Consider the following 27647-nt stretch of genomic DNA (forward strand, 5'->3'; position numbering starts at 1 on the left):
GAACATTAGAGGAAATCCCCAAACCTCCTTTGTCTAATAATAATGTAGCTAGGTTTGACCTTTATTTCTAGTTATGGCTGCATATATTTGTTCACTAATCTGCTCAGTATTACATCATAGACAAGTGAAGAGCAACTGAGGGCTGGTGAATCAAAGTCACAATTTATATTGGCTACTGATGGTCTCCAGAAAGGTCAGTAGCAAACAGATCATGGAGCGTATTTTGATAGGAAATTATTTCAATAATTTAGACCAGTGATAATCACTAAAGCACTATAAACATTTATAAGCCATACTGTCCTTACAATAAGACTCCTTTAAACCACTGTGGCAATGTACAGGAGCCTTAAAACCTTTACACTTGTTTTATAGTCCTGGGAGATTCACAAAAACAATGGGAACAATTCACTAAGCAGGTAGGCTGCTACATTCTTCTCTGCCTGAGGGGACAGAGCCTGCCCCATACCTACCTGCTCAGCCACACCCCAAAGCCCTGCCCCTCCATGCCAAGCATGCTGAAATAGCATGCAAAAGGGACAGAATGTCTTTCTCTCACACGCATGACTGCCCAGCCCCACCCCCACTGGTGATTTACATCTCTATCGGCTGCTCCAGGCACCCATACTGATGGGCCTGAGCTGGAAGGGAGGGGTGCGTGACCACTCTTGAGGCTTCCCCGTCAGAAGTCATTTTTCTGTGAAGTAGCAAAGAAATCTGCAGGGGACATGAATTCTGTGCCTGTGCAGTGATGCAGAATTTCCCCAGCAATTAGTTCTGTACAGTGGAGGTGGTATAACCATGGTTCTGTAGATTCCCAGCAAGTAGTAAAAAACCAATCCTGAAGTCCTTACTCAGAAACTCCCATTAAAATACGATCCTTAGGTTTTGATCCTTGGTGAATGGTCAAATACTTTTACATTGAATTACTGATTTCAGTCACAATATTGTTTGGAAACTAGGAGCTTTTCATACCAAAAAACGTAAAAAGTCATTGGACTTGAACTGTTTCATTTATACGTATAGTGGTTTTCTTTGTAGGGTACCATGACATTAATTTCCTTTCCTGCCTGAGAGAGATGGAGTATTGACTTACTTTGCTGAACAAAAATCAGTAGTCATGTCAGTTTGCCATTCAATTTTCAACTACTTTTAAATGTAATCAGCTACAGGAACCAGTCCCCCAACCTCTTTCTCTCTGGTATTTCTTTTGGGAATTCCAGTCTGTCATTTTAGGTTTTGTTTACTCATGCTAGAGCTGCATAAACCATTACTACACCCTTATGGGAGTTGCTCTACAAAGACATAGGCAGCAAGTTCTTCTCAACGAACAAAACACCCAAACCAAAAACACTTCAGAACATCTTTAGTAACATACACATAACAACATTTTTTTTTTCATTTTCATATGGCACCACAACATAATGGCAGTTGTGTGGGTGTGTGCCCTGTTGTGGCTGGATCTGGGAATTAGCTCATGCCACATGGGGCACCCCTTTCTAGTGGTTGCGTGCACTGTCACCCTTCTCTCTGTGTGATGCAGGGTGTGCCCTCATAATGACTTGGCCCTCCAGACAGGTCACTATACAGTCCCCTCCTTCCAAGATCAAGTCCCATTGGATAAGCTGTCCAATGCTGTTTCAGGCAGTCTGTTGTTCTGACTGCAGGTCCTGTGTCACTTTCCCAGTAACTGACAGGGGAACCCAGGCCTGCCTGCTACTTTGGGTTCCAGCAAGGGACCTATGCTTAGTAACCTAGGATTGCTCAGTCTCAGTTGCTGTGCCTGGGGCTCATTCCTACCCCACAGCTGTCTCCTTGCCTATCTCTGGGTTTACCACTGGTGCTTCCTCCCCCCGCCCGCCTACTGCACCCCTCTGGCCTTTTTTCTTCCTCCCTATTCCCCAGGACCCCCCCAGCTCCCCTCTCCCTCTCTTTCCTCATGTCCCTGGCTCCCCCCTTGCCCCTCTAGTTTGATTTTCAGATCCTGGAACTTTCTTCTTCCTCTTTTTATACTCCCCCAGCTGGGCTTCATCTGCAATTAGTGTTTATCAATCCCTGGATTCCCTCCAGGTGTAGCATGTAAGATTAATTGGCCCCCTTTGACTCATATTAATCTGTACAGGGCTTGTGGGGGGTGTTCACCCCACACAAACTACTTTTTCTGTGTTGTCTTTTATCTTTAGGAAGGGTAGTGGTGAAGCAGGGTGATTTCTTTTCTGTTTAAAGGCCTTATCCTGCAAGCTGCTGACCAGGATAGTTCAGGGTGCTCCAGATCTTGCATGATCAAGTCTAAAGGTTGTCTTTCTGGAATGACTTTTCTATGTCCCTCTGAATATCTTTTCTTTGCTATGTGTTCTCCTTTTCAGTGTGTGCTGTGTTTGTTTGTGTGTGTGTATGTCTGTCTCCTTTGGGCTTCTATCTTGATGCCTTAGTCCACTCAAGCTGGGGTGTAAATTTTAATGAGCACCACCGTATTGCACACCAACTGCCCTGTGTAGACCCTGTTAGCATGCACTAAAAACACCTTAGTGTGTGTTAAAGGATCCACAGAGGCCAATTAGTGCACAACATTCTAGTGTGAATTAGAAATGTATGCCCCAGCTAGTGTGGACTAAGACACAAGTGTTTTTCCTACATGGTGCCTTTCTCTGGTTTCTGTTCATTGTCAAATACCCTTCTATGTGTTGAAAGACAAAAAATTCAATCTAAATGATACATACCAGGATGCAATCCAGACTAATGTGTAGCTGTGTCACCCCTGCCCTGTTACTTCGGGTGCCCTTTACAATGCCTTGCTACTGTAGCCTCCAACCTGGACTGCTCATAGCCTCCACCATGTAAGTCGCTCCCAACTGTGACTGTGATGCTACAGTTGGCCGGCCACACCTCGGCTCTTACCAGCCTACAAGATTACCACAAAGTGACCACAACACACTCCAGATTTCCCCCCAGAAATGTATGTCCTGTACTGCCCAGCCCTCTCCTGGACAGTATGACTATATTAAGTCCATTATTCCTTTAAGGGAGTAATATGCACACAACTTGTTACCCAGACACTCCAACTTGAACACACTGGATTAGATAAAACCATAAAGTTTATTTACTACAAAAAGAGAGATTTTTAAATGAGTACAAGTAATGAGGCATAAAAGTCAGAACTGGTTACAAGCGAAATAAAGATCAAATGCTTACCGAAGCATTTCCAACTTGAAGCATGGTGACAGGCAGTCTGTGTGGAAGGGAACTCCATGCGGTTTCTTTGCTAAGATGTAGATTTTTGTTTCTACCCCCTTTCCTGACAAAGAAAGGCCACTTAGCAGGTAATGGCCCATCAGCCTTGTTTATACCTGGCTAAAGCATCAGCTTGTCCTTTGTCTCTGAGGAACTGGTTTAGCCACTCCCCAGACTTATCTGAAAAACATACTTTTAGTCATGATTTCAGCTTATTTTTATAACTTCAAAAATAATGCTGCTACATGCATTTTATCATGGTATTACTGGTCAGCAAATTGAGTCTTTAGATGATACCTCACAAGACATGGCTTGTACAAAAATTTTTACAATAGTGTATAGGGTGTGAACACAGGTATATTCTGGCACACCAAGCTTCACCAATAACTGGTAACTTGGCGGCTGAGTAAAATCTCCACTGGGTTTCTTTCTGCATCACTGACCTCACTACAGTTCCCATATATCATGGAGATGATGTGCTTCAGTCAGCATGGCAAACTGTACAATAAATAACAGTGTGATCATTGGAAGGACTGCAGGAAAAGTTGTTTTGTGTTTATAAGTTCTGACTCAGCATGTTTGAGAAAGAACTTGGTCACCCTTCCGTAACATGCCAACTCTTATAGTTGCACAGCTGCATCACTGAGTGAACCTAATTGTCAGATACCTGGTTTTTAACTTTGTGGCTTCTTTGGTGCTAAGATTTTTCATCTGAGTCATGACATCCATGTACTGGTGTGTGTAGCTGGTGAAATGAAGGCTAATTCACCTCATTGTGCATGCATAACTCTCCTTACCTTTTAATGAAGAATATTAACATAAGGACGGCTACATTGGGTCTGACTAAAGGTCCATCTAGCCCAGTATCCTGTCTTCCGACAGTGGCCAATGCCAGGTGCTTCAGAGGGAATGAACACAACAGGTAATCATCAAGTGGTGCATTTCTTGTTGCCCATTTCCCAGCTTCTGGCAAACAGAGGCTAGGGACACCATCTCTACCCATCTAGCTAATAGCCATTGATGGACTGATCCTCCATGAATTTATCTCGTTCTTTTCTGAACCCTGTCACAACATCCTCTGGCTAGGAGTTCCACAGGCTGACTGTGCAATCTGTGAAAAATTGAGAATTTAAGGGAGCCTAGGGTAGCATCTCAAATGTGATGTTTTGTTTGGTTGTATATTCTATTTTGTTGTCTGTAATAAGAGGTCACCACAGTGTGAGAACTAGACCATGTCATTCAGGTGCTAGGTCATCGGATCAGTTTCTGCTCCTGCTGCTGCCACTAACATGCTGTGCGCATTTGCGTAAATCACTTCTACCCTTGCCTCAGTTTCCTCATCTGTAAAATAGGGGTGATACTTACCTGCATTTGTAAAGTGCTAGATGAGAGTTGATGGAGTTCCTTTCATTATCTGTCTAGTTAGCATACAATCCCTGCTCCATCATTTTGAGTGCAGGTGTTAAATAAAGATAGTGACTTTTTTTTATGCGAAGTCAACAATGACTATTTTTATTCTCTCAACCTCACCCACAGTTTAGACCCTTTGCTCCTAACCCTATCATAACATGAGGCTGTACAATTCCAATATGGAAGCTGGTCCACATTAATATCTACTAATGCATTAACTGAACATCTGTTGGGAGGCAGTAACATTGCCACAAATGAGGGCACGGAGGGAGATAGGGGGACTCCTGGTAGCTGACTGGCCTTCAAGGGAATTTCTGTTGGTTTTCATTTCATGTTGTCAGAACTCTGCTGATGGTTTCAGGTTTCAGCGAGGGTACATACAGTCTGAGTGCCTGTTTCCATGTCTAACAATTTAATAATTTGAGATATACCTATCTCCTAGGACTGGAAGAGACCCTGAAGGGTCATTGAGTCCAGCCCCCTGCCTTCACTAGCAGGACCAAGTACTGATTTTGCCCAAGACCCCTAAGTGGCCCCCTCAAGGATTGAACTCACAACCCTGGTTTTAACAGGTCAGTGCTCAAACCACTGAGCTATCCCTCCCCTCCATCATTGTACTGAGGAGACAAATGTAGTTTATTTTCAGTGTTCTGTATTTCCTGACGTTCTGTATTTACTGTTGCCTAACATGTAAAGGCAACAAAACATCATTCAGGATCAGCAGGGGTCATTTCCACTTTAAAGGATCGCCTGCTTCTTTATGTGAGCATTTAAGAACACATCTACATGACAAACTTACATCAGAATAACTACATCTCTCAGGGGTGTGAAAAATCCACATCCCTGAGTGACATAGTTATACTGACCTAACCTCCAGTGTAGACAGCGCTATTTAAACAGGAGCGTGTCTCCCATCAACATAGCTACCGCCTTTCGTGGAGGTGGATTAACCACACCAATGGGAGAAGGTCTCCTTCTGGGTGATTGGGGGACAAAATGGCAGATGATGTTGATATGTGCAAATGAATGTACAGTGGAAAAAATAATCCCAGCTAGTCTAAACGAGCTGTTAACACTCAAGAAAGAGTCATTGTGGACAGTCCTCTGAAAAATATGCAGTGGCAGTCAAAAAAGCAAATAGAATGTTAGGAACCATTAAGAAAGGTATAGATAGTAAATTAGAAAATATCATAATGCCCCTATTTAAATTCATGGTACACCCACACTTTGAATACCGCCGCATGCAGTTCTAGTCACCCCATCTCAAAAAAGATATATTAGAATTGGAAAAGGTACAGGGAAGGGCAACAAAAATGATTAGGGGTATAGAACAGCTGGAGAGATTAACAATATTTAGGCTGTTCATCTTAGAAAAGAGACAACTAAGGGTGGATGATATAGAAGTTCTACAAAATCATGCATGGTATGGAGAAAGTGAATAAGGAAGTGTTATTTACCTTTTCACATAACACAAAAACCTGCGGTCAGCCAATAAAATAATAGGCAGTGTGTTTAAAACAAACAAAAAGAAGTACTTCTTCACACAATGCACAGACAACCTAAGTATAAGTGGGTTCAAAAAATAATTAAATAACCTCATGGAGACGAGGTCCATCAATGGCTATTAGCTGACATGGTCAGGGATACAACCTTCAACTGACAAAAGCTAGTGCTGGATAACAAGAAATGGATCACTGAAAATTGCCCTGTTCTGTTCATTCCCACTGAAGCATCTGGTTCTGGCCACTGTCGGAGACTGACTAGATGGACCATTGGTTTGACCCATATGTGGCGATTCTTATCTTCTTATTGCCTGCAAAGGGCTCCCTTCACGTACAGTGCCCCTGGCTTTTAATCAGACAAGTAGAGCCCTGCAAATCTGCGGATATCCACATTGGCGGATGTGGATATCCATGGACCATGTTTTCGGATCATGGATCAGATGCGGCTATCCTAGGAACTTACAGCAATGCAAGATATTACTTTTTGTTATTTCTTTGGTGGCCACAAGTGACTGGTAATTCCACAGCCCAACCTTGTTAATATTGTATTTTAACACAAAAAGACATATTATGATCGGCTGTAAAGAGATATGTCATACCAATAAGGCAAATACTATCCAAGAGCAAGGGACTTTCTATTCAGGTTGCTCATGTAACTCTTTGAGTAGCAACGGCATTTAAAATTATATTGCAAGTGTTAATTTGGCTATTTTTGTGCTTATCAGAAGAACCTGTTTGAAAAGATTACTTTTGTTACATTTCCATGATGCTTTGAAGGCAGTGTCGATACTCCCTGTAGCTATATATTCATTTTTGTACACAATTACATAGAGTCTGTAATAGGCTGAGGTCCTACATATATTATGATTTGGCCTTGCAGCATTGGAACCTGTATTTTTTTTTCTGTTCACCCCACAAACTCTTAAAAAGCCATGTAAGTGGTGACTTCCATCTACACATGGCCTAACAATTTCCCCATTTAACTCAATCAAGAACACACACCACAGTCGTCACAAATTGATACCCATACTTTTGAAGCACTTCATAGCATGGAACCTTTTTACCTTACAATATTTTAAGTCCACTCTAGCATAAGGTTTTGTCAAGGAATCATTGATGAAAGAAAGCAAGTGCTGTTACAGGAAGAAACTGGCATTTAAGTAAAAACAAAAATTGCCTTTTTAGTAAAAATTGATCTGCACTGAAATGGAGATCAGAAAAAGAGGTCATTTTATAGACTTTATTTGCGAAAGAGTTCAAACTATTCTGTCTTACAAAGGGTACTTCAGGGACACAAGAGGGAGTTCAATATAACTTCTGGATTTTACTTGTATTTAATCTTTGGGTTTCTCTCATCAAGTCTTTCCTAAAATAAGTATTTCTACTGATTACTATTGCTATAATCAAAATGAAAGTAATACTTGAGTTGCAAATGTACTGTTGATTAACAAGGACTACAATATTTTAGATCTCCTCACTTCATTCAAACATTTTAATAGTGCACATTAACTGCTGCATTGCTTTGAGTGGATGACTTTATTGAGCTATCCATAGCCACTGTTTTTAACCTGCGATGGTCTGGCCAACCCAGAGTCCAAAATTGTGTGTGAAAATTGAGCAGGCATTACTTTCATCTTACTAATATTAAATTTGATCACTATCTGCTTACCCAATTACCAAATAAGGTTAGGGTTTTCTGGAATTCCTAATAACCCTCTCTTTTCAGTAACCTAATTATCTATATCTATAGATATAGATATAAAATATAACAATACAATTTAGGATACTGAAAAGAGGACTGTGCATCAATTTCTGACTTGTAATAACAACCCTATCAAGGCAGCAAAGATTACACAGTAGTAAGAGTTTTATTGTCCAGTATCACTAGATAGTCTTTTCTTGCTTATTGACTTCTAGTAGAATATATGGCCTGAACATTTTCTTTCCTTGTTTTATCCTCAAATCTCATAACTAAGATCTGGTAGAAACTGACTAAATTTACATGGTTACAACACTGCAAACAATTTTGCCAATTAATTTTTGCACTAGTTGAGTCTTCACATTATTTTTTCTGTAAAAATAAGGATATGTTTGGGATTTTTTAAGAGCTCCAAAATTTAAATTAGGTTGTGAAATCCACATCTAGCTATACACTTTATTATTGAGATTATTCAAAAATTTTCACAGAAGTACCAAGGCAGCCATTTTGGCTAACAATCACAATGATATCAATCTTAAAACTTTTGTGTGGGGAGAAGGCTACTCCTCTTACTAATGCCTCTTGAGAAAAAGCTATGTTAAATGGGGACTAAATACAGGGCTAAGAAGCAATAGGTTCCAAGTTCAGAGTTACTAACTCCTGTGATTCCAAGTCTCTTTAAGGTTGTTTAAAAACAATTCATGACATCAGGGAAAGCTGAGGATTTTCTTGTAACTCAACATTAACTCTCAGTGTTTGCCCTTTGTGAGTGACACTGCACTGCTCTTGCTCGCCAGGGGAATGGAGACCTGCAGAGGAATATGCAGTCTTCTGCGGATTATGTCTGCCTCCATAGATGAAGGAGGTTGTGAGGCTTTGCTCCCTCCAAAAACACTTGGTCCTCCAAACCCATTCTGTTATGGGTCTGTTTTATAGGAAACAGATTTTTGGTTTGCCTGAGCATCATCCTGCAGTAAAGAAATATTTCTGCTTTTTATTAGTGTCATAACTATAAAGGGAAGGGTAACAGCCCTCCTGTGTACAATACTATAAAATTCCTCCTGGCCAGAGATACCAAAATCCTTTTACCAGTAAAAGGGTTAAGAAGCTCAGGTAACCTGGCTGACACCTGACCCAAAGGACCAATAAGGGGACAAGATACTTTCAAATCTTGGTGGGGGGGAAGGCTTTTGTTTGTGTGCTCTTTGTTTTGGGGGTTGTTCGCTCTTGCGACTAAAAGGGACCAGACATCAATCCAGGCTCTCCAAATCTTTCTAAACCAGTCTCTCATATTTCAAACTTGTAAGTAACAGCCAGACAAGGCGTGTTAGTTTTATCTTTGTTTTCTCAACTTGTAAATGTTCCTTTTGTTAAAGGGTTTACCTCTGTTTGCTGTAACTTTGAACCTAAGGCTAGAGGGGGTTCTTTGAATCTGATTACCCTGTAAAGTTATTTTCCATCCTGATTTTACAAAAATGATTTTTACCTTTCTTTCTTTAATTAAAAGCCTTCTTTTTAAGAACCTGATTGATTTTTCCTTGTTTTAAGATCCAAGGAAGTTGGATCTCGACTCACCAGGAATTGGTGGGGGGGAAAAGAGAGGAAATGGTTAATTTCTCCTTGTTTTAAGATCCAAGGGTTTGGATCGGTGTTCACCAGGAACTTGGTGAAGAAGTCTCTCAAGGCTACTCAGGGAAGGGTTATAGTACTTGGGAGGAAAATATTCTGGGAGGGAGGTAGACAGAGTTTCTCAAATAACTCATAAATAATTTGGGTGGTGGCAGCAAAACCAGATCTAAGATGGTAGTTAAGCTTAGAGGTTCTCATGCAGGTCCCCACATCTGTACCCTAGAGTTCAGAGTGGGGAAGGAACCTTGACAATTAGTTACTGATGTAGGGATGCTTCCTCACTTCTATATCACCAGTTATCTTTTGTGTTACAAAACATTGCAAACCCTTTTCAATCTTCCTTATAAGCCCTGATTCAGTGCCATTAAAGTCAATGGGAGCTTTGCCATTGACTTCAATGGGAGTTGAAGCCCATAATTTCTAGAGAAATGGTCTTGTAACATGTCCACAAACTTAATCAATTTATTTCCCCTCTTTACTGTGTATTGCTTTAAGATCCTCATTCCTACTAGTTTTCCTCATACCTTTGTAATTCTTGCTGCTCCTGCTGTTCAAGCAGAATGTAGAATATTCTACTCTCAGTTTATTCCTTCTTCTTTTGAGTATTTTCAATTGATTCTACTTGATAAATAGTTCTTTCAAAGTCTCCTATCTTCTGTACAAACCCTTTTTCTACATGGACTATTTCCTTATCCTTTAGCTCTGTCTCATACTTTATTCCTCACTATTAGAACTTTTTTATTTTTTTTTCTTTGAAGCTACAGGTTAATCAAGGCATGCTGTCACATTGTACTAAGTGTGCATGGGAGTATATGTCTGTATATTAATATTGTTCTGTTTGGTGCAATTCTGTGCATTTCATTTGTGTTGCGTTGCTCAAGTGTTCTCTACATAGGGAGTGCAGAGTATCTCTTCCTAATCCCCCACAAATGATCAGTTTAAATCCTGAAGTTTCTTCTTAGTTTGCATAACTACACAGGTAATAAGGTAGTCCATCGCTTTTAAAAATCCCAACACAGTCCCTCAGATGTTTGTTTGATTGTGTGTTTGGGGAGGGAGGGGAGAAGGAGACAGAGTTACACAATTTCTTAATAGTTCATGGAGGCTGTTGTAACCAACCAATCACTCTCCAGTGGCTCATTATACTGCATCCACAGCACTCTCAGCCCACGACAGGCCATGGAGCTAGACCAGGACTGAAAATCGAAGTTTGATCTCCTGGATTGTAGTGTTGGTTGTGTTTGGGGCAAAAAGTTAAAAACTGAATTCTATGGTCTGAATTTTTTTACGCATCAAGGGGGTCAAAAAAAGCACCTCATGTACTTCTAGCACCAAATCTGGTGCACGTGACTCAGACTGACACAAGATAATAGCTTCTTAAAAAGTGATTATGATCTATATCCGCTCAATAAGCAACTTAATAAAAAGGGGGATAAATCTGGATTTATACAGTACAAAAATATGTATAACAAACTAGGCATTTTCCAGGATAAAAATTATTTGTTTTTACTCAATTTTAAATCTCTATTTTACATGATAGACCATAACAGAATTTCTAGGTACATGCTGAACATAAATGTATTTACCCAGTATACTATTATACTCCAAAATATGTTTATTACTTAGACCAATACATGCATATATCTAGGCCATCTTTTAAAACTGCCTTAATATTTATCCAAAGCTCCTGTTCTAGTATATCATGTAAAATAATATTGTATCTTTTAAAAGGCCTAAATAGTATGTAGATTTAATCACAGGAGATGTTAGGGGCTAATATTATCCTTTATACAAGTCTTTTAAAATTAAAAACAACATAACACATGCTGCCTACCAGACACCTAAGTGCAAATTTTAACTCCAAATAACAGCAGAGATTGTGAAACAAACCAGCCCCCAAATTCAAAGTTAAAACTGCTGTATGTTCCTCACCCAGTTTTGCTTTCCCATCATTATTTCCCCCTCTGACTATGAAGCAAGTTTAGGATGGAGCATCAATTGTAACTCTGAATACCTTAATTTCTGTGTTTTGGATGAAACACGTTTTTACTTTGACATTTTCATATTTGCTATAAGTTTACACAAGAATAAAACCTGCAAAATTCCAATGTTTCTCTATGGTCCATAGTATAAAATTTATTATTTTCATGATGGCCAAATTAAAACTGGCAAATGGGAAAAAAAAATGCCAGCAGTATGAACCCTGGTAATTGACAATCGAGTCCTTACATTGTATCCACAGCATTTTATATATAATAAATCCCTGTTGCCAATAGCATTTCTCTTCTGTTTAGATTCTCAGAGACCAATGAGTTTTATAATTATCTCCAAACAATTTTCTCCAGAGTTACTTAAGCTCTCTCTAAACAGCTGAGTGTGCTGCCATGCAATATCACCATCCCCTCCACTTAGTTCAGCTTCCAAAATAACTTCTGTTGCATCAGAGAAATCTGAATAGGAACGAAGAATTTTATCTGTTGGGGGAGAAAAAACCCCAAACAATTAAAGTTCTGCCACAGATAATTTATATTGCTAGAATACATGTTCAAGAGGCAATTTGTAATGAACATTAAAGTGTTTGACTTGCAGATAATCAAATTATTATTTATTATTTGTATTGTGGTAGTCTCCAGAGGCTCCAGTCAGGATTGGGTGCCCCATTCTGCTACATGATGTACAAATATAAAGACAATTCCTGCTTTGAAGAGCCCATATATCTCCTGTATCCACGTCAGGTTTTGCTGGATCCTAATTTTATTTTCCCCAAATATGGAAAAATGTGGCAGGTTGGAGTTATATATTGATTGTTCTCACATATTTCCTTATCCTTGGCAAAAAGCCTGAGTGGGAAAAGGTTAAAACGTAATTGCATTTTAACTTTCTTTATTGCTTACATTGTTTCTCCCACCTCCACTTCCCTGCGTACTAGTGCACTGGATTTGCATTAGCACTTATACCTCATGATTTAAAAAATAAAATCAATCAGATTTCACACCTACCTCCAGTCAGATCAACTTCTGCTATGTTGGAGCGCAATCTCCACCTTATTCTTCCACTGTGAAACGTCTGACTGTTTGTTCGAATGGAAATGTTGTCTATTTTTAGACCAACTGACCCACACTCAAACTTCCAGCAGATGTAAGCAGAGGATGACCCTTCTTTTCGGGCTAAATAAACCTAAATGGAAAAACATCATGGTTAAGGTATTGAAAGATGGATGCTGAGCACAGATCAAATTAAATGTCTGTACCTGTTATATAAAGGCACTAAACCTTGGCGTAAAAATTTTTTAGTGTTTATTAAGTCATTGAAAAATAAGTTTGCACAGAATCTCCTTCTAATATCTTATTCCTGTTTTTACAGTGATATTGAGTAGCTGCACATTTTCAGTGAAGTTTACTTCATTGAAATAGTAGGGGAAGATCTTTAATGTGCTGCGTGGTATTTTAGCGACATAGACTCATACTGTTTTAAGTATGTAGGGTTCTGCTTTTAAGTAAATACAATGGGCCAGATTTTCCATCCTGTTTTGGCTCCTTTGCCCTTCTATGGTAGCGCAAATGGGCTGGGAAAGCCTGTGTAACAAACAAAGAGATGTGTGGGACTCCTCAACTGGTGCAGCTGGCTTTGTGCCACCCTTTCTAGGCCTTGGCATGCCAGGAGTCAGAAAGGGGATGACTAGAGTCCACTACATTCCAGCAATCCCAATTGCTGTAATGATCCTTTTGGGGCCATCAGCAGCTGGCATACCTTGAGTAGACCTGAAGTGTCCTGCCTATATTACATAGCCCTCTTATTTGTGCTACCTATATATACTGCTACCCTTTACTGAAGGAACTGCAAGCAGTCTGAATCTAGAAGGATAAAATCCAGTTTACATTCTCACCCATGAGTGCAATTTTTTTTGGAAGATGGTTAGTGCAGACTGCAAGAAAGAACCTCAGGATACAAGGTTTTAAAAATCCGATGATTTTAGATTAACAGGTTCTTAGGTTGCTCCTTACATTGTGCTTATTAGCAGATGGTTCTGGGGGAATTTGGCCTATTAAATTCTAGTTTTCTTCAGCTGGTTCTAGGATCTAATTCTATGAAGTTTTACCTCAGGGACATGTTCGTTTACAGCACGGCCGTATATAAATAAGATGGAGATTACTGCTAATTGGGATACTAGCTAGAGGATCAGCAAATCCACTTTACCTGCATCAGTTTGCCTTTCTTATCTTTCTGCTTTGCACTGCAGTTGGTATTTCTTCTCTACAGCTTGTGGACTGAGATCCATAGTTAGCTTTAGGATAAAAAACAGTTACCTACCTTTTGTAACTGTTGTTCTTCGAGATGTGTAGCACATGTCCATTCTGATTTAGGTGTGCAAGTGCTCTGATCACAGCTGTCAGAGATTTTCCCCACAGTGGTATCCATCGGCTTGGTGCTGCTGCCCCCTAGTGCAGTGCGCTCATAGCACTGGTATAAGGGGCCCCCACCAAGCCTGGGGAAGTCTGTCTTTGTCTTTGACTTTGTTCATTACTTCCCACATGTTGTAATCATAATGACCCAGCAATGCCTGCTGGTTCGCTATCCTCAACTGGAGTCCCCCCGTCAAATAGTGACCACGGCGGGGCCGATCCTCCCAGTGCTGGAGATCGGTGCTGTGGAGACATCTCTGGAGGGGCAATGAAGGGGGTTTCCCCCTGGAGGCTGGTCTCGAAACTGGCTTAAAGGTGGTCGATGCCACGGTGCCACTGTGTAGCGCCACTGGTGTTGCGTCCCGTCTCCCGTCTGGGCTCAGTATTGACAAAGTCATCAGCTCATTAACAGCCACGTAGGCTTCTGGGGTCAAAGGCACTGCAAACTGGTCTGCCTGGTGCCACCCAGCTGGTTGGTTGGGCGCTACTGGGGTCTGCGATGCCGGTGCCTCTGCCAATGGTTGCCACAGTGCCAGGGAGGGAGAATGGCCCAGCATGGATCTCGATTTATCCCGATCTGCTCACTTGTCTCCCTTCATTGCCGGCAAGGAAGTCTTCTCCCGGTGGCCTCGATGTTTCTTCTTCAGTACCAATGAGGAGGACCAGTGCCGACAGCTCTTAACTGCCAGTGGAGCACTTTGTACTGACACTGAAATACTCGGTGCCAAGTATGATCTCTTCTCCAAGGCCGGTCTCAGCGCCGCCTCCATCAGTAGGACTTTCAACTTTGCTGCTCTGACTTTCTGCATGTGTGCTTAAATTCCCAGAAGATGTTGCAGCACTCTTTCCTGTGACCTTCTCCCAAACACTTGAGACAACTCAAGTTAGGGTCACTAATAGGCATAGACTTGCCATGTGAAGAGCACTGTTTAAACCCTGGTGCCTGAGGCATGCCCCAGTACCGGGGGAGGGACAGAGTGCATCTCCGAGCATGGAGAGGAGTCCCAGTCCTAAACTATGACTACTTAAATGTACTGAAACTACTAAACTTTCAAAATCTAACAATGAAAAATAGTGGAAACCAGTAAAACACTTTGCTCAAGAGAAAGAGTGGAAGTTCCAACAGCTGCACGGGCAGTCAGAAGGAACCGAGGTGTGCGGGCTCGGCGGGGGCCCCTTATACCGGCGCTATGAGCTCATGGAACCAGGGGGCGCCAGTGCTGAGCCGACGGATACCACTAGGGGAAAAATCTCCGACAGCTGTGCTCAGGGTGATTGCACACTTAAATTGGAACGGACATGTGCAACACATCTGGAAGAGGAACTTTACCTTTTGGGTAGCCTTTGTTGGTTTCTTCTCCCTTCATTCCAAATTAAAGGATGAACCTATTTCTTTTCTTTTTATTTTTTTTATGAAGACTTCTCTGGCTGAAGACTTTTTTGGACAGCTGTTTAGCTGGACTCCAACTTCTTAAGCTGCACATCTGCTCAAGTTAAAAGACTGAACATTCCACAAGGTGGCATTCTATAGACGTGCCATGTCACAGCTACAAGCCTGATGGGTATCTGCTGTCAGTTATCCTACCCACCCCCAATTCTTCCAACTTCATGGAAGAGCTTCTTACTGCTGGTAAACTCTTCTTGCTCAGTCACGCAAATCAGTGCTCCCTATTCCACTTTGTTACATATACCCAGGGTAGAGAGCTGAGCAAAAGAGCAGATATATGTATTTGAACAGAGCACTCCCCTAATTAGTGGCTAGTTTTTCATCAGGCCCATACGTTTCTGGCAAAAATGGGAAGGCTGATCATATGAGTATCTGAAGGTGAGAGGTACAGCCACACTGTTAGGAGACGTGGGAAGGCTAGGGAGTGCCCAGTCTGATCTCTTACCCTTCCGTGTTCTTCCTCCACTATCCCACTCTGTTGCATCTTCTTTTACCCTTCATCTTACCCTCTAGCTGTTTCCCTCCTTTCCTCTTTGTGCACTTCCCCATCCTGTTCTCCCATGGTGACAGGCTGTTATATACAGGGCCAGCACAGAAAATTTCAGAGTGAAATTAACTTCTCTGGTAAGCTTCATTTTCCATTGTGGATAGGAGGCAAAGCCTGGCCTAAGTTGGTGGTATGATTGGACAGAGGGAGCTGTCGGGCTAACAAGATGTTAGGGAGAGCAAAACAATAGTCACTACTTGGTGGCTGTTTGCTAGTAAATGTCTCCTTCCCCAGTTTAGCATTAATTCCTCTCCCTCTTTAGATTTGGAGTGCATGATCCTTCTGTTGCTCAGTGTGTCAGCAGATGGGAAGGGTTTAGGCAGAGTCTTCAATAATCTGGGTAACTGACAGCTTTTTCCCCTCTTGCAGATGGAGCTGTAATGTTTAGCATAAGGAATTTCTTCCTTTTTGTCTGTGCAATGAAGAGATATGATATACTACAAAGCTATTTCACCACCGCTGAAAAAACAATGTAGACTCTTTGAAAAGAAGTATTCCTTATTAATACGTGCAGTAGTGTGTGTGTCTATGTGAACACAGGGAGAAGGTAGGCCATAAACTTTAGTGTTCCAGCAGGGTTCTTGTTATCTGCAGAGAAGTCAGTCATCCCATTCTGAAAGGCAAGCTGACTTTATTTCCAATTTCTCATATCAGTTAACAATCTTATCTGAAGTGGGACAGTAAAATTTGGCAACTCCAACTGAATCTTTAAGCATTAAGAGAAATTTGATGCAAAATAGGCTTAGTAATTTTAGACTTTATTGCGACTATTAATAATCTAGAAAAGTCTACAGAAATTTCTTTAATTGCAATCCTTACCATTTTCCAATCCATTTCAACCTTTCTCCATAGAGACTCCGTCTTCCACACACCTTTATCCCAGCCAGTGATTTTTTCATTACTATTGGAAACTCGTGTATAGCTATCTTCCACTATATTGTAACTGAGGTGGAAGAGTTTAGACGTCTTCTCTTTCCCAGTTGGAATAAAAATGACTTCTTTTCTCATCTGAATAAAACCAAAAACTATACATTGGTGTTTTGCGATATATCTGAAGGGATCAGGCAAATTTTATTTTTGCTTTTTGTTTAGCATAAACATCTGGCAAATATATATATTTGATAAAGTATGTATTATATAAGCAGTATATCAAAGAGGTTCACAGTTCTTTATGAAAAACAGTACAGCAGCCAATTTAAAAATACTAGATTTTTTTTTTTTGCCATTGAAAAATGTTTGCCCCAACTTAGAAATTTTACATTCCTTTGCTAGAATAAATATAAATCTTCCACAGAGAAACGGGAAGTAATTTATTTTAAAATAACTGATACCGTGAGTCTGTCTACAGTAAATACTTGTTTACAAAAGAATTTTCATGCTCATTTATGACAGGGGGCTGGAGGAATTAGGTGTGTTAATCAGATTTAACGTACCGACAAAAATGCAAATTATTAAGCTATATTAAGAGAGCAAGCATAGCTCAATGACTAATGCTGAAAGTTGAAGCTAACTGTAGCAATGTACAGAACAATGCCTTTCTAAATCTGATAGGGAAACAAAAATAAAAGGTGGGCTTTCAAAATTAAGGTTAAGTGTGAATTTCATAAAGATAATCAGAAAACAAGGGAAAATGGAGTATATGTACTTAAAAATAGGTTTTTAATCATCCTTCATATCATGAGATTCAGTAAGACAGAAATAAAGTCCCCTAAAATACGTATAGTTGAAATAAACATTAGTATCTCAAATCTGAGCATTGCTATGAAATCCATTAGTTCCACTTAACTAGCTCTAATTCAGTATTTAGATTGTCATCCTTTTTACATCAAATGACAAGATCACTCAGAAAAGGATGTGCAAAATGACAGGAATAATTGATACCTTTGCATACTGGCCTATCTAGAGGGATTGTTTTTAGGAAATTCTGTCTCTCCATATAAGGAATTAAGAACATAAACTCCACTTAACCAAGAACCCTGAGGTTAGGGAGGATTATGTAAACATTAATTAATCTCATTTTGTGGGAGTTGCAGTTACACATTCACAGTGGGCCCTGATTTACATTTCACACACACACACACACACACACACACACACAGACACACACACAGACACCTGCTCTCAAGCTTAGATTCCCCAGAATTCTTGAGGCAATTGTCATCAACTTAATGTGCTGATTTCCCAAACACCTTAATTTCAGTTTTCTTAAATTTCCTGCTTTTGTTATGTTGTAGCTTTAATCAAAAGAATGTCAGCCATGAGCCTATAATTAAGAGACAAACAATTCAGACACCCCTAAAATGATCACCAGTTCACAAATTAAATACCTCTGAACCAATTTCATCTCTGGCTACTCTCCAAGCCATTGAACCAGATATCCTTCCACCAAGTTCACCAGGTTTAGGAGTTTTGGGAGAAATGAACTCAACAAGCTCCACAATTATCCTCTCCAGGAGCACTCTCTTTCGGCTTTCTGACAAGGATTGCTGTCTCTGTAATAATTTAAAAAAGTGAAAAAAACCTCAAAGAAAAAAATAATCTTTCAGATTAGTTCCAACTGTATCTCAGTCCTGGAATGATACCATACAGAAATAAACATGAAAAAAATCTAGATTTAAACTGATTGTTAAAACATTAAACTGGGATCACAGCATTAATATGCCTCAATCCTAATTGTACAGTTACTGCATGGCATCATGCAGTGACTTTAAAAAAATGTTTGAGTGCCCTAACTGCATATGTCCATATCTTAATCTGTTTGGATTTCTTTTAAAGTAAACTCTAATTGAATTTCATGGTATTATAATGCATGTTTTTGCATCATTAAAACATCCTTGTAATGTATTTTATTCTAAATTACTGATATGTACTCTCAATCTTAATGTATTTTTTTGTCTGGGAATAGAAAAAAACAGGCTTGACCCAATAATCATATCTTCTACATCGTGGACTGTTCTGGTTACCAGAAGTCTTGGTTTGGTGAATAAGTCTAAGCATAAAAATCATATCATGCCTGAAAGAGTAGATTCACATTGATGAATGCAGTATGAGTTGCATATTTTTAAGAAGCAATAGAATTGAGTAAAATCATATCATTACATTTCAAGATAAATCAAATGAGCCTAGAGAAGTCTGGTATGTAGAGCAATAATTATATAACATACTTTTACCATATGATTTAAAAGGCTCGGTCTTCTTAAGAAAGTGACTTTAAGATGCATTGGATTGAGAGTCTATTTTTGTCTCAATGATTTCCATGTCAAATATGCTAAGATGACATGTAACACTTCTTATTTCTTCACAGACAGTCCTGCAAGCAGCCTGAGAGTTCTTCCCTCACAGCCAGTAAAAAAAAGTTCTGCACAGTGAATTGGGCGCTCTCTTACAGCTATACAACCTTATGGTTTTAAAATTATGGTCTCACTGAAGTTGTGCATCTCAACTGTTTGCACAGGTATAATTGATTAAAATGTGTTTGACATATCTGTTGATGCACAAGAGAGAATAGAATCCAGCTTACTTTCTCTGCAGAGCCAACAGGAGTAAAAGGTAATTATTTCCTTTTCCCCAATCCAAGTAAGGAAATATGACTGACTATGCGGAGAACAGACTAGTATAAGTAGGTGACACTTTTACAGTTACTTCACAGAGGAGAACTACACTTTAAGAATTCTCAACTGACAAAATTGCTATACTGTGACTGGTCTTGAAGTGGTCTTATGTAAAATCAAAGAACATATAAATAGCAATATTTAAGTTCTTCATAGTACACAGAGACCTTTATCAAGACTGGGCTCCCTTGTCCAAAGAATTTATATAGTCTGTTTCCAATACATGTCATCTTAACAAATCAGTTGAGGTAAAGCTACGTACCAGTTTATTAAGCCTCTCTATGGTTTCACGCAATGCTGCTTCTTTGACCTGTGACCTTCTAGAAAGTAATTCTTCGTGTTTACAGGAATATCTCCAGGTGACATCAACAACCTCAAGTATAAGTTGCAGAAGTTAAAAAAAAAAATACATATATACTCTGCCTCTTAAATGTGTGTATTTTAAATAGCCAATGTGATCAAGAGACTGTCTTCCCTTACAATAATCAAGCACAGGGGCGGCAAACTTTTTGGCCTGAGGGCCGCATCAGGTTTTGGAAATTGTATGGAGGGCCGGTTAGGGGAGGGGGTTGGGGCCCGGCCCCCACCTCCTATCTGCACCCCCCCCCTCCCAGGACTCCTGCCCCAGCCACACTCCCCCGCTCCCTGTTCCCTGACCGCCCCCGGACCCTCGCCGCCCCATCCAACCCCTCCTCCTCTCATTCCTGATGGGCCCCACCCCCCGAACCAGGCTAGGAGCTCAAGGGCCGGGCAGGACTGTCCTGGCCCGCGGGCCATAGTTTGCCCACCCCTGATCTAGCAGATCCCATTAAAATGGTATATGATGCACAGCTTCTTTCTCAAGGCAAATTTGTATTTTTATTTCATAGTATATTATTATCCCTACCCCTACCTCATCCTTGGAGAATGCAATTATATAGGAGAGCTTCTTTCCCCAGCCAATCTCATAGAGAAGAGGTTTATCACAGACATTTTCACAAGGGTCACAATGAAGCCATCTCTGCTGGGATGAAGAATATACCTCAGTCCACACATGATCTGCATGAGAGACAGGCCGAGGAAAACACTGAATGTTTCAGATGGGTTTTCTATTCTTACAGTTTGAGATATTTAAAACTCTTCCAAATCAATTAAATGGGGAGCATAACATTACTCTTGAGGGCATTCTGTGCCAAAACATTAAATTCTGCATAAAAAAATTAAAAGTTCTGTGCACAGTATTTTAAAATTCTGCAAGTTTTATTTGTCAATAAATAAATGCAGAGACTCCAGCATAGCAGTGGGGAGCACAGGCCACTGGCTGCACAAAGGTGGGAGATCACCCTGCAGCCTCCCCGCTCCCTACCCTGGGGACTTGCACTTAGGGGTGAGGCTGCACCCGACCCTGACACAGCATAAGGCCTGAGCCCGCCCCAGAAACACCCTGGGGCCCTGCCCCTCTGCGTGAGGCACACCAGGTGTGGGGCAGGCAGGCTCAACCAGGCAAGATCTAAGTGTGGAGTGGCTCAATGTGGGGTGAGAGGATTCTGTGTGGGACAATCTGGGTGTAGGCAGCTCAATGGGGGATCTAGGTGAGAGGGGATCTGGATGCACAGAGTCTCATTGGGGGGGTTTCCAGGTGCCGTGGCAATAGGACTCTGCAGGGGCGTTCGGTGAAAGTGGTTGGGGTTCAGCAGAGCGGTCTGAGTGTGGGGGTCTCATCAGGGGGGTCTGGGTTCTGGGGAAGTGGGGCTTGTTGTAGTGGGGGTCAGTGGCATGGGGGTCTGGATGTCGGGGTACACGGGGTGGGGCTCTTCAGAGTAGAGGTTTGAGTGCAGGGAGCTCAGTCAAGGGTGGTCTGGGTACAGGGGTGGGGGTTCAAAGGCAGAGGGTCTGGGTGTATGAGGTGAGGCTTGGTGAGGGGTGTCTGGGTATGGGAGGTTTGGATGCATGAGGGTTGGGTGGATGGGGGAGCAACTCCCTGTACAATGACCCCTCCCCTGCAGCTGAGTGATGGGGGCAGGAAGCAGGGGAGGATGCTGAGCTTCCTGCAACTGGGGGAGAAATCCTGGGGGTGAGTCTGACACAGCCCCAGCCACTCAGGGTAGGAGCCACTGGCTGGGGAGTCCTCATCTCTGCGGTGATTTACCTCTCCGCTGCTGCTCTGGGTGCCTGCAACGATGTACCTGCACAGCTAAGGAGTGGTGCGTGACTGCTCTTGCAGCTTCCTTTTGCTTCCCTGTCAGTGTCATTTTTCTGCAGGGAAGCAAAGAAATCTGCAGGGGATATGAATTCTGCGCACAGAATTCACCCAGGAGTAATAACATGGAACTGTGAAAAGGGAAAAATGCATTTTCTCTTCTTATTCCTTCAGAAACATCTCCTTTTAAATGTGAAAGCACAAACAATGAATTCTGCTTATTTTTATTGAAAGTAGGAGAACCTGAATGTAATATGTAATGTAAGATATAAAGATTTCATCATGTTGAAAACAGCTGTCTAACTTCATTTTTAGAATATTTCATGTAATCAGACAAGATGGAAATTTAACCTAGATTTTGTTCATAAGATACTGTGAAACTTCAGAGGCTACCAGTTAGCTAACATGAACACACACATCTAATGGTTATAAGTCCCATTTTTATGCATGCTTATACTAAGTTTAAGGTATTCTAGAGCACTGATACCTGTTGAATCCCAGACATATCTAGCTTCAAATCCCATAGCTCTGCAGCACAGTGTAAAACAGTTAGCCCACTCTCCACAACGCCCACATCTTGTTTCCAGAAGTTTCTCAGGATTATTATACCTAGAAAAATTAAACTTTATTCATTGTAAATTATGTGCTTTGTACACATTAATGGACTTTAACAGGAATATATATTTCCCCCTTCCAAATCTTTGAACCATTATACAGTAGAACCTCAGAGTTATGTACACGAGAGTTACGAACTGACTGGTAAACCCACACCTCATTTGGAACTGGAAGTATGCAATCAGACAGCAGCAGAGACAAAAAGAAAATACAGTACAGTACTGTGTTAAACGTAAACTACTAGAAATAAATGAAAAGTTTAAAAAAAAGATTTGACAAGGTAAGGAAACTGTTTCTGTGTGTTTCATTTAAATTAAGATGGTTAAAAGCAGCATTTTTCTTCTGCACAGTAAAGTTTCAAAGTTGTATTAAGTCAATGATCATGTGTAAACTTTTGAAAGAACAACTATAACATTTTGTTCAGAGTTATGAACAACCTCCATTCCCGAGGTGTTCATAATTCTGAGGTTCTACTGTAGTCCTCTTGATTAACAGGATATCTGTTCAGTGCCATTGAGTTCACACTAGTTGCTGAAGATGATTGTTACACTGGACAAAATTAACAAGTGGCTGACCATCTCCTTATTTCTAAGAGAGCTAAAATTTACATGACTGTTCTTATTTTAAAAAACTCAACGTAAGTAGGATTTTTGTACCTTAACCTTATTGACAGATGTCAGCACAATTCTGAAATTAGTACATATCTGCTGCTACGTTCAGCAGAAGTATGCCCTCTTTTGTGGGCTCCCCAAAAATGTGCAATGGTTTATTTGTTTCTTTTTAAAAACCACTTTGATAATGGCATTTATTAATTACAATCATTATATACAGAAAATGGTAAGATCAGTCAAATATTCAGTATAAAAACAGGGCCCGCTTTTTAAATGCAATAATTTGTTTAAAATTAAGCATTCTAGCCTGATTGGTGATAAAATATAAATATCAGAGCCCACAACAACCCCATGGTACTGCGTAAAATGATCTATGTATGTATTATAGTAGGGTTTTCAATCTATGTAAAACAAAATACAAGCAACAATCTCCCAATAATTTACAAAATACACAAATACAAAGTAGCATTTTAGAAAATCCAAGGTTATGCTTACCTTGGGAATCTATTGCTGAACTGGCACTGGTTACAGTGATGATTTTCAACTTTACTCGCATTCCATCTCAGATCTTCATCGTTAGGTGATAAGATACCTTTCGACTGTGTCTGACCACCACACTTGCTGCAAGGAAGGTTATTCACCCATTGGAAAAATTCACCCTTAAACCACTGCAAGAGCTCCAACAACAAAAAATCATCTTCATTCACATGGGTTCCTATAACATTAAAACATAGTAATTCAAACAACATTAACCAAGTTCAGATTCATTTGACCTTTCCAATATCTACATAATTATGATATCTGGATCTTTATCATAACTTAGAGTTGAAGAATCAACCAACAAATTATTATATAGATGGTATTTTTAAAAAAATTAGATTTTAAAGACTGAATAATGGTAAATAATGTTTTTTAAAAAGACAAACAGCCAAAAAGAAATTAGAATAAGGAATTGAACAGAAAAGGATTGAACACAGAGAAATTTAGCATAGAACGTAATAACTCTTATATTTTTCCAAAGGTATGGAAAAAACGGTTACTCACTTTCTCGTAACTGTTGTTCTTTGAGATGTGTTGTTCATGTCCATTCCAAGCAGGTATGTGTGTGCTGCGTGCACACCGGCTGGAAGGTTTTCCCCTAGCAGCATCCGTAGGGTCGGCCTGGGTGCCCCCTGGAGTGGTGCCTTCATGGCGCCCAATATAGGGCCCCGCCGACCCTCCACCCCCTCAATTCCTTCTTGCCGGCTACTCCAACAGAGGGGAAGGAGGGTGGGTATTGGAATGGACATGAACAACACATCTCGAAGAACAACAGTTACGAGAAAGTGAGTAAATATTTTTTCTTCTTCGAGTGATTGCTCATGTCCATTCCAAGCAGGTGACTCACAAGCCAAAGCTCAGAAGGTGGGGTTGGAGTCATGTACAGATTGAAGCACGGCCTGCCCAAAGGCCGCATTGTCTCTGGCTTGTTGTGTAATTGCCTAGTGTGTCGTAAACGTATGTATCGACGACCACGTAGCCGCCTTGTAAATTTCCTGAGTGGGGACTTGCGCCAGGAACGCCACCGAGGAGGCCTGTGCCCTTGTGGAGTGCGCAGTAATCGGCAGGGCGGGCACCTTTGCCAGGCCGTAACACTCCCTAATGCAAGATGTGATCCACAACGAGATACGCTGAGAGGACACAAGAAGACCTTTCATTCTGTCCGCCATGGCCACAAAAAGCTGGATGGACTTCCGAAACAGCTTAGTTCTTTCTATGTAAAAGGCTAGGGCTTCACATATGTCCAGTGAGTGCAGCCTGTGCTCCCTATCGGAGGAGTGTGGCTTGGGGTAAAACACTGGGAAGAAAATGTACTGGGCCATGTGAAACTGGGAAACAATCTTAGAGAGGAAAGCAGGGTTAGGTCTAAGTTGGACCTTGTCCTTATGAAAAACTGTGTAAGGAGGCTCAGACATGAGGGCCCTGAGCGCTGAAACCCTCCAAGCCAAGGTAATTGCTACGAGGAAGGCAACCTTGAACGAGAGATACAAAAAAGAGCAGGTGGTATGATGCCTGTAGGTGGATCGAGTGTTCTATGCAGAAGTCCCACAGTGCAAGGGCTTCCTGGCACAGGGGAGAGGAGCATGCACCCCCCTATTTGTTGATATAGAACATCGTCAAGGTGTTGTCTGTGAGGACCGAGACACACCTCCCCGTTATGTGGGCTTTGAACGCGTAGCATGCCAGATGCACTGCTCTCAGGTCTTTGACATTGATGTGAAGAGTGAGGTCCATCTGAGACCAGAGGCCTTGAGTCCTGAGGTCCCCCAGGTGATCTCCCCAGCCCAGATCCGAGGCATCAGTCACCAGAGAGAGGGCTAAGGGCTGGCAAAGGGCACTCCCACGCAAACGACTCGTGGGTCGAGCCACCACAGAAGGGAGTCCAACACAGGGTTACAATGCAGTCCAGAGTGTCTCGAGTGGGGCTGGAGCTGATGGAGAGTTCAGCACCACGGTTGGTGCCGGGGCCAAGTCTGGCAGTAATTGGGTTTCTGAGAGAGGTGGAGAGGGCTGGTTGCCATCGTCTGGAGAAACTGTGGTGAGCTGGCGGTGTGCCAGTGTGCCGGCAGAAGTCGGTGCTGTGGCTGCTGAGGATGGGCGGTGCTGCTCCTGCTGCAGGCAGATGCGCGGGGACCCGGGGACAACCGATGCATTGATGCCTATGAGACAGATGAGCTCTGGGGGCTATTGGGCAGGAGGGATTGGCCATTTGGCAGTGGATTGCTTGGGCAGATTGGTAACTCCTGAACTCCTGGCCTGCCACGGTATCCCTGGACCTGACCTGCTCCGCCACCTGGCTTCCTCCTGGAGAACCTGGTGGCTGGGAGGAAGGTCATGGAGGGCCCCGACTCCGAGCCGTGGAGAGCCTCAGGGAGGTAGGGCAGCCCGAGCCAGTGCTGTGGTGCTCCAGATGCCGAGGTGATGGTGACTGAGTGGCCGAGTCATCATGGCGGTTTACCAGAGTGGGCGTATTGCGGCAGGTTGGCCGCGGGGCGCGCAGTAACCGGCAATTTATCGGAGGGCGATAGGAGGACGGGCCGGCTTTGCAAGGCCGGCATGCTTTGTGATGCGGTGTGGGTGTCCCGGTGGGGGGAGGGTGGGCTGGGAGGTGGGGAGGGACCCTGGGACTGACTGACCGGGCAAGGGGGAGGGCGGGAGCAAGGAGGCAGGGAGGGAGGCAGAGGATCGCGATCCGGATCCTTTGTGTTGAGGGAGATTCGGGAGGGGTGGGGGGGTTCTGGGCCATCTCTTTCTTCTTGGTTACTGTGGTGAGGAGTGGCTGCTGTGGCCGTGGGTGGTGGTACCAGTGGTGGTACCAGTCTTTTAGAGGGCCCATGCCAGCCATTTTGTGTGCCCATTGGTGCCGAGGAGGGAGGGTGGGAGGAGGTGCTCGGTGCTGTGGGAGGTGGGTTGGTCCTGCCACCGCCACAACAACACCGCAGAGTTTAAAGTCTCTTAAGTCTCTGTCGTTCTGGGTGGGTGGGGTGGAAACCCTTGCAGCTTCTTCTCTTCTTCCTGACTCTCACACACCACAGGCAGGAAGAGTAAGGATCCTCTTGGGCATAAACTTGCCACAAGCCTCGCAGAGCTTAAACACTGGAGACCTGAGCATACCCCAGGAGGGGGAATAAAACGTCCTAACAACCACTATAACTATAGGGAAACAACTATTACAAACTGAGAACTATATACAACTAAGGTCTATCAGACACTGCTAAGGCGCTTGCTGCGGGAGTGAGCAAAGTTCCAGCTAGCCGTCACTGGTGGTAAGAAGGAACTGAGGGAGGTGGAGGGTTGGCGCGGCCCTATATTGGGCGCCATGAAGGCGCCACTCCAGAGGGCGTCCAGGCTGACCCTACGGATGCTGCTAGGGGAAAGCCTTCCGGCTGGCGTGCACACGGCACGCACACACCTGCTTGGAATGGACATGAACAATCACTCGAAGAAGAATAGCTTTTAAACAACGAATAACAATTGTTTTAACTCCTAAATCCCAAAGGGTTTGGTTTTTTTTAACCAGAAGCTAGTGGCAAAGAAATGTGCCAGATATGTCTAGTATAAACAGACTTTTATAAGTTGTACAGCACTGTGCATATTTTCCAATAATTAAGGTTTGTGAACAAAGTTTTGATTTCATTCATAATTCATTCTTAAGCAAATGTGTCCTTTCAGTTCAACTTATCCAAACTAGAAAATTTGCTGTCTATTATCTTTCTATTGTCCAGCCAGTTCCCCTATGCTTGAATAACAGAGTCTTCTGTCCAGTTTTTCTGTGTATTTGCAGCAGGTGGTAGAGCCTTCTCTTGCACTGTTGATATCCTACCATCTGGAACAGCCTTATTGCACCTAATTGACTGACTTTTAAAATCCAATTTTGAGACCCATCTCTTCTTCTGATTCCTCACCACCTTTAACTTAAAAATATTTTGAATACTATGCCCTGAGTCTTCCTCTGTCCCCCATTCATAAATGTTCTCCATAAATCTGACATTTGCTCCTTCATAACCTAGATCACATCACAGTCACAGACGTTAATGCCTATACGATATTTAATCTGTTTGCTTGTTTGCATTTACAAATTGGACTAACTATAATATGATATTTTTATAAAAAAGATGCTATACAAAACCAAACTTGCACTCTATTTTCAACATTCTGAAAAAAAAGATGTGGTATGCAGAGATGATCCAGGTTGGTGAACTAGAGTGACTCGTATTAAATGAGGA

At 41.9% G+C, this 27647-nt stretch overlaps 1 protein-coding gene across 6 annotated transcripts in view; it reads right to left on the reverse strand.

Annotated features, from left to right (window-relative positions):
- Positions 1 to 3139: 3139 nt before the first annotated feature.
- The window catches only part of NGLY1 (N-glycanase 1), a 49910-nt gene continuing 25402 nt past the window's right edge, over positions 3140 to 27647 (reverse strand). For 3 of the 6 annotated variants that reach the window (XM_039523129.1, XM_039523133.1, XM_039523134.1), the window contains exons 5-12: positions 23377 to 23596; positions 22143 to 22264; positions 20369 to 20514; positions 19739 to 19849; positions 18193 to 18357; positions 16685 to 16873; positions 12468 to 12645; positions 9647 to 11942 (exon numbers count right to left, since the gene is read on the reverse strand). In XM_039523129.1, the coding sequence (XP_039379063.1) occupies positions 11767 to 11942; positions 12468 to 12645; positions 16685 to 16873; positions 18193 to 18357; positions 19739 to 19849; positions 20369 to 20514; positions 22143 to 22264; positions 23377 to 23596 (1307 nt within the window). In that variant the 3' untranslated portion in view covers positions 9647 to 11766. Of the gene's footprint in view, positions 3409 to 9646; positions 11943 to 12029; positions 12309 to 12467; positions 12646 to 16684; positions 16874 to 18192; positions 18358 to 19738; positions 19850 to 20368; positions 20515 to 22142; positions 22265 to 23376; positions 23597 to 27647 lie in introns of those variants that run through there. The other 3 variants (XM_039523130.1, XM_039523131.1, XM_039523132.1) reach the window with 3 other exon arrangements.

This window comes from Mauremys reevesii, linkage group 2 (assembly GCF_016161935.1).
Source record: "Mauremys reevesii isolate NIE-2019 linkage group 2, ASM1616193v1, whole genome shotgun sequence".
NCBI lineage: Eukaryota > Metazoa > Chordata > Testudines > Geoemydidae > Mauremys > Mauremys reevesii.